Source organism: Scophthalmus maximus, chromosome 9 (assembly GCF_022379125.1).
Source record: "Scophthalmus maximus strain ysfricsl-2021 chromosome 9, ASM2237912v1, whole genome shotgun sequence".
Classification (NCBI taxonomy): domain Eukaryota; kingdom Metazoa; phylum Chordata; class Actinopteri; order Pleuronectiformes; family Scophthalmidae; genus Scophthalmus; species Scophthalmus maximus.
In genome coordinates this window covers 14,797,501-14,811,885 of record NC_061523.1, presented here as the reverse complement: position 1 = coordinate 14,811,885, position 14,385 = coordinate 14,797,501, and the positions used below count along the sequence as shown (strand labels likewise).

At 45.0% G+C, this 14,385-nt stretch overlaps 1 protein-coding gene across 1 annotated transcript in view; it reads left to right on the top strand.

Moving 5' to 3' along the window:
* Positions 1-516: 516 nt before the first annotated feature.
* tsc22d3 (TSC22 domain family, member 3) overlaps positions 517-14,385 on the top strand; it is a 31,679-nt gene continuing 17,810 nt past the window's right edge. Inside the window, exon 1 of the mRNA XM_035648955.2 lies at positions 517-1,376. Within this exon, the coding sequence (XP_035504848.1) occupies positions 1,030-1,376 (347 nt within the window). The 5' untranslated portion in view covers positions 517-1,029. The remainder of the gene's footprint in view (positions 1,377-14,385) is intronic.

Below are 14,385 nucleotides of genomic sequence, written 5' to 3'. Positions count from 1 at the left end.
TGAACTATACGTGATAACCGCCACTATGCTGCTACTGATTGTATAAAAACTCATTATATATAATATTGGCAGACAAAAAGGATAAAAGCACACAAGCTCACCGAATGGAATCATTTCCTTTAATGTGTCACATGCCATACATGCAACTGACATCTACTGGTAAAAGGGGTTTTTAACACATGGGCAACGCAGACGTGGTTGCTCTGTGTGTGTTCCTGCAGCCGCCCTCACTCAGCCACTCCTTGTGCTGTCAGCATGGCAGGGTGGAGCCGACGGAGCTGCACATGTTTTAAGCATGCTCTGATGATTCTCTCCCTCCCTCTGTATTTCGCTTCCCCTACAGCGTGCACGGCTGCCGAAGAGGAAAAGAGGAGGGCCCAGTGCGAGCAACCAGCAACGCTTTTCACCAATCACATGGGTTTCCCCACCCTCTCTCCCTCCCACCCCTTTCTGTTCCCTCCCTCCCTCTGTCTCTAAGCACGCCAACCAAAGAAAAAAAAAAAAAAAGTGCAGGGAATAAAGTGATAGGCAGCAAGCCGCTTCTGGGTTTTGCTTTCAGGCGAACTCCTGCTGAATCGGTGTGAGTGTGTGTATGTGTGTACGTGTGTGTTTGTGTTTGTGTGTGTGTGTAAGAGTGCGTGTGTGCGTGGGGCGTTCACTCTTCCTCCTACCACAGTAGCAACACTTGCAGCAGCGTCAGCCCCGGACAAAAGGCTAAACGCAGCCGAGCCACAGGAGGGGAAACTCAGGGATAGAAGCAGGCAGAGTGGCCCAGCGTGACTGCACTTCTCAGGGAGGAACTCTAACCTGCCTGTTCGCCCTCCTGGCCGTGAAGTGGAGACAGGACAGTTCACTATACCAGCACAGGCTGCCTGTCAGTCGCTCTGCTAGACCTGAGGAGCACACCTCGCTACTGACATTGTTTTTCATTTACGCCTCAGTCTCTGTTCTCCTTCCTTGAGATTCCTGCACCTGCTCTTTTTTTTTCACCCCGGGCGTCCATCCCTTTTCATCCGCCCGTCCTCCGAGATGTCAGACGATGACTGCCGCTCGCCCATCGGCCTGGACTGCTGCAGTTGCTGCCTGGACCTGGCCAACGGCTGTGATGACTCCCTGTCGGCCAGTCCGGCCCAGGGCCTCGGTAGTGCCGGGGGCCTGCCAGGAAGCCCCACCAGCCCCAGTGTCAATCACTTCCGCCAGCTCCGCAACCAGCTGATGTACCAGAACCTGAACACAGACAAGCTGAACAACATCATGAGGCAGGACTCCCTGGAGTCGGTGGTGAGGGACCCCTGTTTCCTGCTCAATGAGGGGATCTGCAACAGCAACAGCAACATTGACCAGACCATGCTGTCCATCCTGCTCTTCTTTCACAGGTTTGTCTGGGGTTTGCTTATCCGATGGGCACAACCTTATCTGATAAGACAAGCATGAAGGTCTTCAAAGTCCACCTATATACCTATCAAGTCAGAGTTGTGGTGCTGCTCAGGATTCATATTTAGCTCATAAGTATACGACAGGGGTAAGTCCAGGGGCCTCATTTTGATATGACTGTAAAAGCACACTTATAATTTCCATCACAAGAAAGTGTTGAGCAGCATCGGTTTTAAAAGCAGTTTTTTTTTTGGGTGAATCTAACACGTTTGTCCAAATATTTATGCCACTCATAGTGTCCATTCACATTCACACCATCCATGTCTTGCACACAGCATATCTGGTACGTTACATAACACAATGTGATATGTATTTAACCATATGTGCATGTGCTAAACACTTGTGGGATGTCCTTGAATGAGACTATTCAGTTCAAGGACAATAACTAATAATTGAAAGACATGTTATGTTTTTACTGGATTCAGCCTTACAGTAGAAAAAATACTTTACTTCAGAGCAACAAAATGAGAAGAAAACAACAAAATCAGGGGTAAACAAAACCTAACCTTCGTCACAAACAACAGTTTCTTGTCATATTGATTCAATTAAAATGTTCTTTCATTGCTAGAGGTCAATCAAAACTGGCCCGACTCCTTCTCGTGTTTATAAATTGATGTTTGGCAGGTCACCTCGCAGTGTTTGTGAGGAAGAGAATATCCTGCTGCAAAATTGTTGGCAGTCGGACAGCGTGTTTGGCAGCTGCTGTGAAATGAGTTCAGCCTCAAATTAACAGTTACTGTCTTTCAAGTTGGCAACAGTTTTGACCGTCGCTGAGCCCCTGAGCCTGAGCCAGCAGTTACTGAACAGTCCTCACTTAGAAATGCTGTCATTACTTTCAGTCCTTTGGTTATTCGAGAAGAAAAATGTGGAAATGTTGGGGGGGGGCTGTTATCAGCACCACCTTTGAATGTGAAATAGATTGCAGATGTCGTCACTTGAGTCTGTAAGACGGAGATATGTGTTACGGGATCATTATACATCTGTGTCAGACGTGCAGTACATATGACATATAATGATAACATTAATCTGATAATCTGGTAATAACCTTTTGCCCTAAACTTACTTGACCTTTTTTTTTGTCAACAGGCAGTTTTCTTGAAGTCACTGTATATTCAAACCAACTGACTGTCTTTGAAACGCTACCGACTCTTGATGAAGCTGTCCAACTAATATCTTTTACAATTTAAGTAAAAGAAGATGATCCCAGCAGACTTTATCTTTAATGCAGGTTACTTTATGTGAAAATTAAATCCAGTTAATTTTATTGCCTCTGCCAATCAAATAACGCAGATTTAGGGAATGCTCAGAAATAATTCTTAATCTGACTGATATCAAATTAACATGTATCTCAGGTAAAAACCCTTTTTTACTCCTTGTCAGATAAAATATCTACACTGATAAAATGTGCCCGTCGTGAACACGGTGTGGTATCTCTTATCATTGATCCAGTTATTTGCTAATGATATCATATCAATAATGTTCTCTGGCCAAGACATACTATCAGTTCTTTATCAAACTTTTCCAGAAGTCAGCCTTCCACCAAATATCCAAATAAGTTAAATTTTAACCCGTATTAAAGTTGTTGTACGCTACGGTTGTTGGAAAACTCATCTTATCTCCTGTGGCATTGATAGTAGCAGTCAATAGGAGGGAACCCATTTATGGAGGGCTGCGAGTGATGACGCTGATGGCAGCGGTGATTACACCTTAACTCGGTTTAACTCGATTTTGTTGCTTTTGTGTGTGAAAGCTTATCAGTGCCAAACTCTCAGGCAGATGGAAAGAACAACACTTTTTTTTAAGTATTGCTTTAACACCTGACACAGACTTTGGAGAACTCCCATACGCTCTCTGTATCTTTTCCATTTGTTGAGTTACTTTACGGCTGTTTTAATGCTCATCAATTTGACCTGATATTGTTCGTGCTGATTGCAGCTGCACTATGCAATGAAGGAACAATCTGTTCTTGATTTATTCACGATAGCAAGGGTGTGTCATCGTGATACTGTTGGATTAGGAACAACAGGTGAAGAAAAACTCTGGGCTGAGGACTGCACCCTGGGCTGGTATGACCTTTGGCAAGGAGAAGAAATCAGGGAACAAATTGTGCTTTTATAGCAGAACTTTTTTTTTTTCAGGATAGTGCAACTTGTTAAACTTCTGCATGTGCTGAAGTGAGTTATTATGCACAGCATTCAGTGATTACAGTATCAAAACTTGGATATTTCCCAGATTGGCAAAACTTCGTTAAAAAGTGTTACACAAGCTTTTCTGAACTGCTCCTCTTCGTGCCATTTCATAACATAACAGTCATGTAATTCTCTTATTAGAAAATAAGAAGAAAAATAAGGTCATAGGTGCCAATATTTCTTGACGTTTCTGGCTCCGGGGCAGTGTATTCACCCGAGTGGCCGTGCACCAGTCTGTGTCAACTGTTTGCCTGACAAACAGCCTTTAGCCAGAACGCTTTGTTCCTGAAACTTCCCTCCTTATGAGCGAATCACTGACACGGTTCATGTGGCATTCATAGACGGGGCTTTCTCGCGGGATTAAAACACCGGTTTCACATGTGTACCCATGCGGGTTTTCATGCAGAAACACAAATGCACTCATTCATTCACACATGTACTCGCAGTCTAATCCTGGCGGTTGGAACACTAAAAGCCGCCTCGCTGAGCTGGGGGTTTGCAGAAGTTCATGCATTTTTCAAGTGCTCGTTTCGGGGAGGGCCCGGTCTTGACCGTGACCCCACCGTGGGTGGTCATTCTGCCACGCAGCCATCATTCTCACTTGCCACTTGTTAACAGAACGAAATGTTCAGCATTGGCTCCAGGAAGCATTCTAGGAATATTAGTACAAAGCAGTGGCAGCTCCCAGCCAACGTGTTGTGTTGGTTGGCAGATATTAAATGCTTCAAGGGGTCACAGAAATGTGCTGAGAGGAGAGTTTGTCCTTTTTGAGGTAGAGCCAGAGACCCGAGGGGAACGGGCATCTGTGATTTCCACAGGATAAAAACCAGAGGATTGGCTTCGAGGCTTTAGAGAGCTACACTCGGCCGGTGTGTGAGAGCGGTGCTGCTGTACACCTTCACCCCAGGGCGCCGCTCGGCGCTTCGCAGCCCCGTCACATGTCTAGGTCAAGAAAAACATGTTCCGTCAGTCAGCCAGTCAGTGAGCAGTCAGAAAAGAAAGAAAAAAAGACATAGCGGTGTCAAAGATCTCCCAAAACAGGTTCTCCCCGCAGTGGCAACTAACACGTGGAACTGGATTGAGACCAAACTATTCATCCCTCTGACACTTCTGCCCTGGAAATCACGGCCTCATTACAGAGTTTAAAGTTCCCCACTTTGGCCTGAGACGAACCCTGGCCGTTGGCCGCGGTCCAGGTTTTCTACTGAACACGACCTCGCCCTCCCACAATTGAGCGGAGAGAGGATCCAGCTGTTTCAAGGACCCCGCTGGATTTGAAAGCTCCACTCTGCTGTCCAAACATAAACCGCAAAGTAGCTTTTTCTACTAGACAGCACTGTTTTTGTAGTGGGGACCTACGTTCAGTGATCCAGTGTGGAAGGGTCATGTGTATGAAATCCAGAAATTCATACAGATGTACAGAGATCCTTAAATTTGTGTCTATCGAACTACTGGAGAAGGGTTTTGTAACCCGGGGAAGGATTCCATGTCATTCTACATCATTACTAATGAAATAACACATGGCAGTGGACCAATATGGAATGATAAACATACCATGAGAATGACCCGTGTCGTAAATTTACATGCGCCGTATCATCTTTCAGTCCGATCATAGCCGAACACTGGGCACTCCTGCCCGCTCAGACTCCGAGGGCGAAGGATTTGCATAGAAGGCGACACACACTTTTGGAGGAGCATAGTGCAACCCTGCCTCTGGATGTTTTTGTTGTGTGTAAATGCTTTGGAGACTTTTGCCGTTGAAAAGTGCAAATGTGTAGGCGGGAGAGAGGAGAAACTAAGATCTGAGATAACATCTGGACGTGCAAAGTTGTGAGTAAATAACATCTGGTCGCTCCCCGTTCTGCCCACATAAAAGGGTAAAAAATGTCAGACACATCCCTGCTGACGACAGAACCTCTATCCAATTACGTTTTCTTTTATTCCCCCGAGAGAACTATACAGTGTAACTGTGTGTCTCCTGTCAAATGCTGCGTGTCCCGCAGAAGTTTGAAGAGAGTTACATAACTGCACGGGCTGCAGGTGGCAGGGGGGAGACGGATGTCAACAAAAGTCTGGGATTAGTGGGCGAGAAGGCAAAGGGAAGGATGTCGGGGTGGAGGAACAGGTCCGAGGCCTGGCAAGACTTAGGAGCCAATCCCTGACAAACAAAGGGCACGGAGGAGAAGTCTGAGCAATGCCAGGGGGAAGAGAGGGGGAGAGAAGGAGTCCGAGTTAGACATAAACAGCCGGACAGGAGGCTGGCGCAAAGACAAAACATAGACAGGACCTGCCAGAAATAGTACGCTGTCGACGCTTGTAGTCGGACTCTGAGATATTGGTGGAGCGCAGTCGTCTTTTAAGTGGCTCAAGGAAGCCATTCTTTACCATGAAAAGGTGTTTGCTTTGCGGCTGTTTTTATGAGTTTCGTCAATAACACAGGCTTCGACCAGTGTTGAGAGAGCCAGAGATTGATTAACAGTATTGAAAAACTTTTTCATTTAACACACAGTACTGTATATATATTCGGTGTCTTTGCACCATGAATTAGCCCTGTGCCTGATTTTTATCACCGGTGGGACCAATTCAGAGAGGGATGTGCAATAATGGCCTTTGTAATGGCCCTCCTTGAGTTACGGCCTCCTTGTGTCGTGACTGTGTGAAAAGGGCTGCCCCTCGCTGCTGTGCCAGAAGAGGCCCGGAGGCCTCGTTTGGATGGCCCGTGTGCGAGTGCAGGTGCGAAGGTATGTGGCACTCATCTATTGACTCGGAAAAAAAGCTTGCAGCAGCTTATCATGCATACATCCACCGCACACAGACGCACACACACAGCGAGTGTCATTATTACCACCATGTCCTCAGACACACCCTGTACCAGAGTCTGATGCAACTATACCGTCTCTGCCATCACCGCCACCGTGGTTCCATGTTCTCCTGCCCAACGGCAACATGATGAACACAACATCCTGATCAAATTGCTGTTACACGTTCTCTGTCTCTTTCAGTTTTGATGGCTGCAAGAGTTTCTCTCCATGTTTCTGAACTGGAAAAAGAAGTTGTTTACCGACTGTAAAGATTACTTCATTTGTTAACTTTTTTCAAGTTTTCAATTTTTTGGAGTCGTCTTAAGGTCTTAAGTTTTGTAAAGTTTATTTCTAAAGTTACATATTTTTTCAAACCATTCCTAGCATTGGTTGACACATGATGAACACGAGCACTTTTATTTTATTATTTATTTTGAGATGATCACACCTCTTGCCATAAATATATATTATCGCATCTTACAGTTTACAATATTTCAGCAGAATACATTATTTACTCTTGTTGCATCCATTTAAAATAAATCATTTAGTCTTTCTCCCAAAGGAAAATTGTATATTCATCACTTAATGTTGTTGATATATGTTTCCAGGACAAACAAGACACCACAGACAGTTTAGGGAAGTCTGAACATATAGTGAAGGACAGACTATTGGATTGTTATTTTTAATAAAACCATGCCTTATTCTTTTAGGATTAGTTAGAAAGATTCCATGACACCCTTGATAGCGAAGGTATTTATCCATCTTTTGTTTTTAGAAATAGTGCTTGTAATCTTTTAATCAACCCATGTTGTATAATATTCAATGTCGGCTACAAGTGTCAGGGATTAGTAGTTCGTCTGTCTGTCTGGAAGATGTAAGACACACTCGTTGGCAACACAAACACTCCCACTCATGCACACAGTATATACACAAAGGTGACCCGCAGCATTATGTTGTTGTTGACACATCGCCACAGCAGAATCCAGCTAAGCTCTTTTGTCCCGAGCGACAGAGAGAGCGAGATACAGTATGTACCAGAGGTGGATTAGACGTCTGTAAGTAACATATCAGGTCTGTCATCAAAATTTCAATCCTCGAGATCAGAGAGAAACTCTTTATGAACAATAAGGAGGGATTGACAGCTAATGAACTTCTGCTGTATGTCACGCCCTTATTTTCCCAAAAATAATATCAAATGAATGAAGAAGAAAAAACATAGAATGTATGTGAGAGGAGTTTGAAAGACTCGTACGAGCACTTCTTGTAATTGGAAGAAAAATACCCTTAGATCAGCCACTCCTCATAAACATGACTTGCGAGAGAGCTACTGAAGAAAAATACTGAAGAAGTCCTGAAACAATAAACATGAAGTCAAAAAAATGACATGGATCTTTACCCAACCACAGCTCGGCTGACCGCAGGCACCTGTAAGATGGTTGTGGAAAGTACAAATTGGGAAATTGTTCCACAACGAAAAGTCAGAAGCATTCTTTCAAAAAAACAAAAACATATGATTCCACAAATACTTCTGAAGAGGGAAGCAGCCCCACCCATCCATTAAAATCCTTTAATGCTTCATGTTTGTGCAGCTCTCTCTGTCCTTCCCTCCTCTATTTGTCACATCTCTCCCTCCACCTCTGTCCTTGTTTATGTCATCCTTCTCTCTTTCTTCATTCCCTCTTTCTCCATCACTCCATCTCACTTGTTCTAGTTGGCAGCAGTTGGACTTATATAAAGGGGGTCTGACCGTGGGCTGCACTCACCGCCTTATCTGTTTGGACCATGGCTATGGCGCCTATTTAGATAATAATGCAGCCTGTCAACACTTGCCATTTCATACACACACACACACACACGCACGCGCACACACAGTCCTGTACTTGACAGTGAGTAATCATATGACAAACAGTCAATGAATTATAATTACACTCTTTAACATCTTACACAATGCTTGATATTAAGAGTATTCAGGGTTGTTGTACTGCGGTTTGTCATTTTCATTTGACTGCACTTTGCACACAACTGTGCCGTACCATGGCATTAGTCGGACAATGGAAAGTATGTGCACTGTCTAGAGTTCATGATCTAGATGGAGGGAGGCTGAAATGATGCCGTCGTTAGACTTGCACCACCCAGGCTGTCTGGAGAGCAATACAAATTTTATTCTGTCCTATTTTTATTGCCGTGGGTGGGATTCCCACTCTTTCTTCTAACTGCATGACGATTGAGAATGTGGTAACTCACCCTGCGGCTGAGGGCCAACTTTATGTTTGGCGGAGGTGAGGAACAGTAGGGGGAAATTATTATCTTTTTCATTCTGTATCTTTGTCCAGGTCCACGGGGAACAAGTAAATTTAGCAACTGACTATGTAAAAGCTAATCGAAATGAGTTTTGATGAAAAGCTCTGGTGGAAATGTTGGCCAGCAGCATCGCTTGAAGGGACTGGCATACCCACACTTCATTTCAATTTCATTCTGATTCTCATTCCATTTGTTTCTAACCGTTTCATAATCCCAAGCGCAGTTATCCCACACTGAATCTTTATTGCAAAAACCACAATAGTCTGATGCAGAACGCAGCCAGACAGTGCTTTTGTGGAGAGGGCCGGAGCCAAGCCTATCATTAGCCTATCTTATTCTCTCTGGGTACTATTCACACACAGGTTGGGTACACAATGTACCCAGAGCACACGCGCACACAAGCACAGGGAGGAAAAAGAAAAGAGACTAAACTGAAGAACTCACCTCGTCTCAGCTTTAAAGACACACAAATGTGTACACAAAGCCTCGTCAAAAGTGCATGAGTACACACTCGCGCTCTTACACAAACACTCTCAAGATGTTTTTTACTCTGCACGGCATGACGTGAGTATTAGCAATACTTGAGCAACAGATTTTGCCACAGCCCATTACTGAGAAATGCTTCTTGGGTCTCTGGGAAAGAAAACAATTACTTCTCTGAACTTGTGCAGGTCATGAGAGTCACAAAACGGGAAAGGTAACAGCACCGCGGCCGGTCACATGATCTATTTCTGAAGTTGGTGGACATCTGCAGTTTCTTTGCAACCAACGTCTCTGACTGAGCTTTTGTGTTCACTACCAAAACAATTTAAAACTCTTGGGGTGGGTGTTTAATTCGAGAGCTCAAAGTTCCCAAAGCGGGACCTTCCTGCCATGCTCAATTGGTGATGAGTTTGGTATTAAAAGCACAACACAGTTTTGGTGTGAGTGCTTGTATCAAACCCAGCAACAGAACGTTGTTTTGACCCAATAACAATAATGTAATGTGGGTGGTTAAAAGTGTAAATGTATGAATAGATTTCCCCTGGACCCGGTGACATCCACTTCCCATTACACAATCTCATTGTTGATTTAATCCACTGTATCGGAATGGCATTTCACATTTACTTACATCATCTTGAAAGACGTGTCACCCACTTAAACACCCACCTCATGTCTGGGAACTCCTGTGTTGTGCTGTCATCTGTCATTGCATCATTACATTTTGCATTGAGAGGATAAGAGAAAGAATAAACTATAGTGAGAGACTTCAAGCTGTGAAACCGAGGCGGAGACGTGTTGGGCAACCTGCTCATGCTTTGGTGCAACGCGGTCGTTTCACCAGATGAATTGGGGTACGCAATGAGCTCCGTTGCTAAATCAAGAAAGCATTCTTTTTATTTTCTGTGAGGGCAAGCAGAAGTTGGCAGAAACTGAATGTAATATAACCGCCACCCTGAATTACGGTTTACAGTATACATGCTCTAAAAAGGCCAAATGACTGGCAGAACCCCATGAACTGTAGTCAAACCCCTGACTCTGGTTTAATGAATATGGAATATGTTTGTTACTGCTTCCAAATTTCCAAACTCTCATTGGCTTCTAGTGTTCCTGCAGTATTGGAGAGAGGCTGTGTGAGGGGAGAAAAAAAGCAAAAAGCAAAGACAGACAAAGAAAAAAAAAATATAAGAAACTGAAAGACAGAACCTGACAAGCCAACAACAAGAAGGAGAAAACAGAAATGTGGTGTGGGAGAAACCTCCAAATGTACAACATTTCTTCAGGGGATGACAATACGGTTATTGCAGTGAGTCACGGATCAGGAAAAAAAAAGACAAAGTGATTATATCAGCATATCAATGTGCACAACTGTTCTCCTCACTGCAGTATGTAACTGTGACTGTGCTGAGGACCTGACTGCTTCCACTGGCAGGCAGCAGGCGTGGAAGGGAAAAGGTGGACCTGTTCTGCCAGGCTCCTTTTTTTTGGGGGGGGGGGGATAACTTTATGGCAGACGAGAGCCCGCGGGGCTGCCAACTTTCAGTGAGTCTGTGATTGTTTTTTTGGCCATTGCTCCAGCAGGGAGACGGAGAGCGAGAGAGACGGAGACAGAGAAACAGACTCAAATGGGCGAAAACAACAAGATGTATCCTGTCCAAGACCTCACTTCTGTCTTTGTGTCGCTGTGTGGACGAGAGGCAGCCGTACCATGGGGCGGCCCGCGCTGGTCCTGTCTGATGGGGCATTATGCCTCCCTCCCCCCAGCCTTCTCACTGTGCCATCATAGGGAGCAATTAGCACCAGTGAAATTAAGTGACCTCTGTCTGCATTCCTTCCAGTGTGGTGTCATGGAGCGGAGTTAGTCACCGACTCATCGTTCTGTTTGCGTGCTGTGGTGTGTTTACAGAGTCTGGGGGATTTAGGCTAAACAACAGCCGCGTGAAAGGCGTTTGCAGCAAAGTAGCGCGGCCCTGTGTGCTGCCGGGCTTCGGGAACCGGCGAGGTCACTGCCAAGGAAGCGCGGGGCTCTGGGAGGAATGTTGACAAATGCTGAAAAGTCCTCTCCCTCCCTTTTTTTTTTTCTTCATCCGTTCCTCCAAAGCTCTCTCGCATCCCACATACACATGCACACACCATGCACACATTCCGTGCAGACTGCCATGCACGTCTCTGACACAAGTCTGTCAGGGGGCTGCAACGCTCACAAAGACCTGTTTATTACCGGCCTGGAGACAAGGTGTCATGTCAGAGGAAGAGGAGCCTGCAGCAGAGATGGAAAAGAGGGGGATTTATGTAACACTCGAGGTCAAAAGCTTTCTGTGCTTATACGAGCCGACCTTGTGGAAGCTAGCTGGGGTCAAGAGGGATTGTCTTTGTGTCAGCGGGTGCATCTCTCGTTGTTGAAGAGATCGAGCGGAGCGGGAAGACTGATAGTTGACCCGTTCGTCACCTATGACCTCTGCTCTGTGCTTGGCAACGGTCAACCTGAGCAGGTCAAGAGGATAAAGTTCCGCCGTGCTCATCAAAGAAAATTTCAAATGGAAAGAAAAAAAAAAGTACGTATTGAAAGCAACAAATGGATCATATGTTGAAGCCATTTGTTCCACACGGAACCACCTTTTTAATTGCGGGTGCTTTGCGAGGAACAGTCCACTCCTTCAATCCTTTTCCACGCTGCCAAAGTAGAGGCTCACATCTACAGGAATTTAAACAGGAAATCATAATCATCTGTGTGCTGCGTGAGGCTTGTCCTCTCCCACACATTTCCACGTGTCATGTCCACACACTTGCTCTCGCCGATGTGTTTACTGGTCCATCACCCTCGGGCGTGTTTAGCGTAGTTTGTGCGTGGCTCCGCTGTAGGCTGCCCCCATCTGCAAGGTCAAGATGTGTTGGAGGGAAACGGTGCACATACAGAATAAGGCTGTTATCAAACCGCATTTATTTATTTAGTTATTTTAATGTTATTTTAGTTTAGTTAGCATACAATGGCGAGATTCAGGCATCTGGAATAAATTGTAGAAATGAATGCAAAAAAAAGACCCATCTGTTCAACGGAGCCAATTAACAACAGATTTAGGGCTTTTTTGGTGTACAGTTTGAAAACCATCTACATTTATGTGGATCACAAGCGCTCAACTGAACAATGTTATAATTCCATCACTGCTTTTGTGATTGGAACTTAAAGCTAAAAATGGAACAACGCCATCTCACAATCCAGTTTGTAGTAAAAAATATGGGTGATGAGGGGTTGCCATAGTGGATGGAGCAGGGGATAGGTGGCTGTTCTATCACTCGAACCATGAGTCATCTGTAGGCTGATTCCGAGACAGTCTCCTGTTTTCCGCCGAGATCGCACGACGGATGGACACAACATGTTCACAATCCGTCCTTGCTTTTTTCAAGGATTTTTGTCAGTGGAATCTTTAGTCTGAATTGGGGTAATGTGACACATGACGATGTGTTTATCTTTTATGGAAAATATTTAGTGTCATTTGTGCCCTTTATTTTGTTGTGAGATCATGTTTTGCACCTTTGATGTTGTTTAAAGTTGAGGTTTGCTTCATCAGAACACGTGTGACTCCTTGGGAGTCGGTCCATAAACACTCAAGGCATTAATTTAGATTTTTCTGTCTTTGTCATATTTGCTTTCTCAAGCATACTAGCGTGCCCCCAAGCCCCCTGTGTCAAGGTAACCAAGTTCTTTGACACTTTACTTAAAGAACTGGGAGTACAGCCAACGCCTCATATCGGAGGAAACACTGCCCAACAACAGCTGCGAAAGCCCTCGCCTTCCTCCCTCCTACTCCTCCTCTTCTTTTCTCTTCCTCATTTTTGCATTTTCCTGTTTTGGTGCGAGCTCTCCGCGCCGGCTTTGATACAAAGCGAGGGGCTGTGCTCCCGCTGCAGAGCGCAGACACAGAGTATCCGGTGAACTGGGCTCTGATGAAAGGAGATATCATACAGTAGATCCGTGTTATTGTGATCGTTGTGTGTCCGTCGGCTCTTCTGCAACGTCCATTTTCCTCTTTGTGTAGGCAGGCCGCTGTTATAGGACGGCAGCGGAACGATCGAAATCAAGACAACGAGGCACATTATGGGTAATATTATGTGGTCACACAATTACACTGTGTCTAAACAGAAGGAACGTTGCCTGGAAATGTGGTTCGATGTATTCCAATGTTAAAGGAGATAAGCGTGTCTGGCAACACCTCCTTCCTTGACTTCCATGGGCGTGTCAAAAAGTGTTGAATGCCTGAACGCAGGTCATTTATAATACACTCTGACATAAGTTTATATATGTGGATCATGTCTCACAAAAGGCACCTACAATTTTGATGTGTGTGTCACTGCCTAATTTATACTTTGCTTTTGGCACTGCAACAGACATTAGCTGCTCCGCACCAGTTTTATGATTTGAACAACAGGGAGGAAGAGACATGACCAGACACCATCGCTGCGTGTTCACCTTTACTCTGGGATACAGCCCAGACATGATACTCTCCTTGTTTCACTGTGACCCCTCCCACCACGCATCCCGATACAGTTCCGCTACAACATACACCCAGCGCACCCAGTCTCACACCCTCTTTTTCCATGTCAGACGATAAATGTATGCCACAACAGCAACACCTGTGCCAAAAATAAGCCCGCGTCTACCAGACAGCAACTTGGAATGTGGGACAGGTCAGAGACGGGATAATTGCCTCTGAGGAAGAGTCGGGGCTTGGCTGTCCCGAAGCATGCCAGTCAGATAGGATTTACTGCTCACAGACACTGTGGAAAAGAAAAAGAAGAAGAAAGAAAAAAAAAAAAAAACAGGAATAACATGAACTGTTTAAAGAGGAAGTGTGCAGCATGTACAGAGAAGAAGAAGAAGAAGAGAGGGGGACACAGACAGCAGAACAAATGACTGTGCACAAGGTGGCAGGCAAGACACAGAAGTGTCACCGTCACGTTGACCATTTACTGTAATCAATCAAATTTACTTCAAATAAAATGGAGGGGCATAAGCTGTCACTATATCACTATTGTGATTTTTACTGGGGGGGGGTGTCCATGTTGTTAAATTTGGCAGCTATTGCAGGCGCCACACGGTGCTCCTTCCTTTTGCGGTTGGACTATAATCAAAGTCTCACCAAGAGAGAACACCGCAGTCATTAAACCGGTGCGAGGAAGTC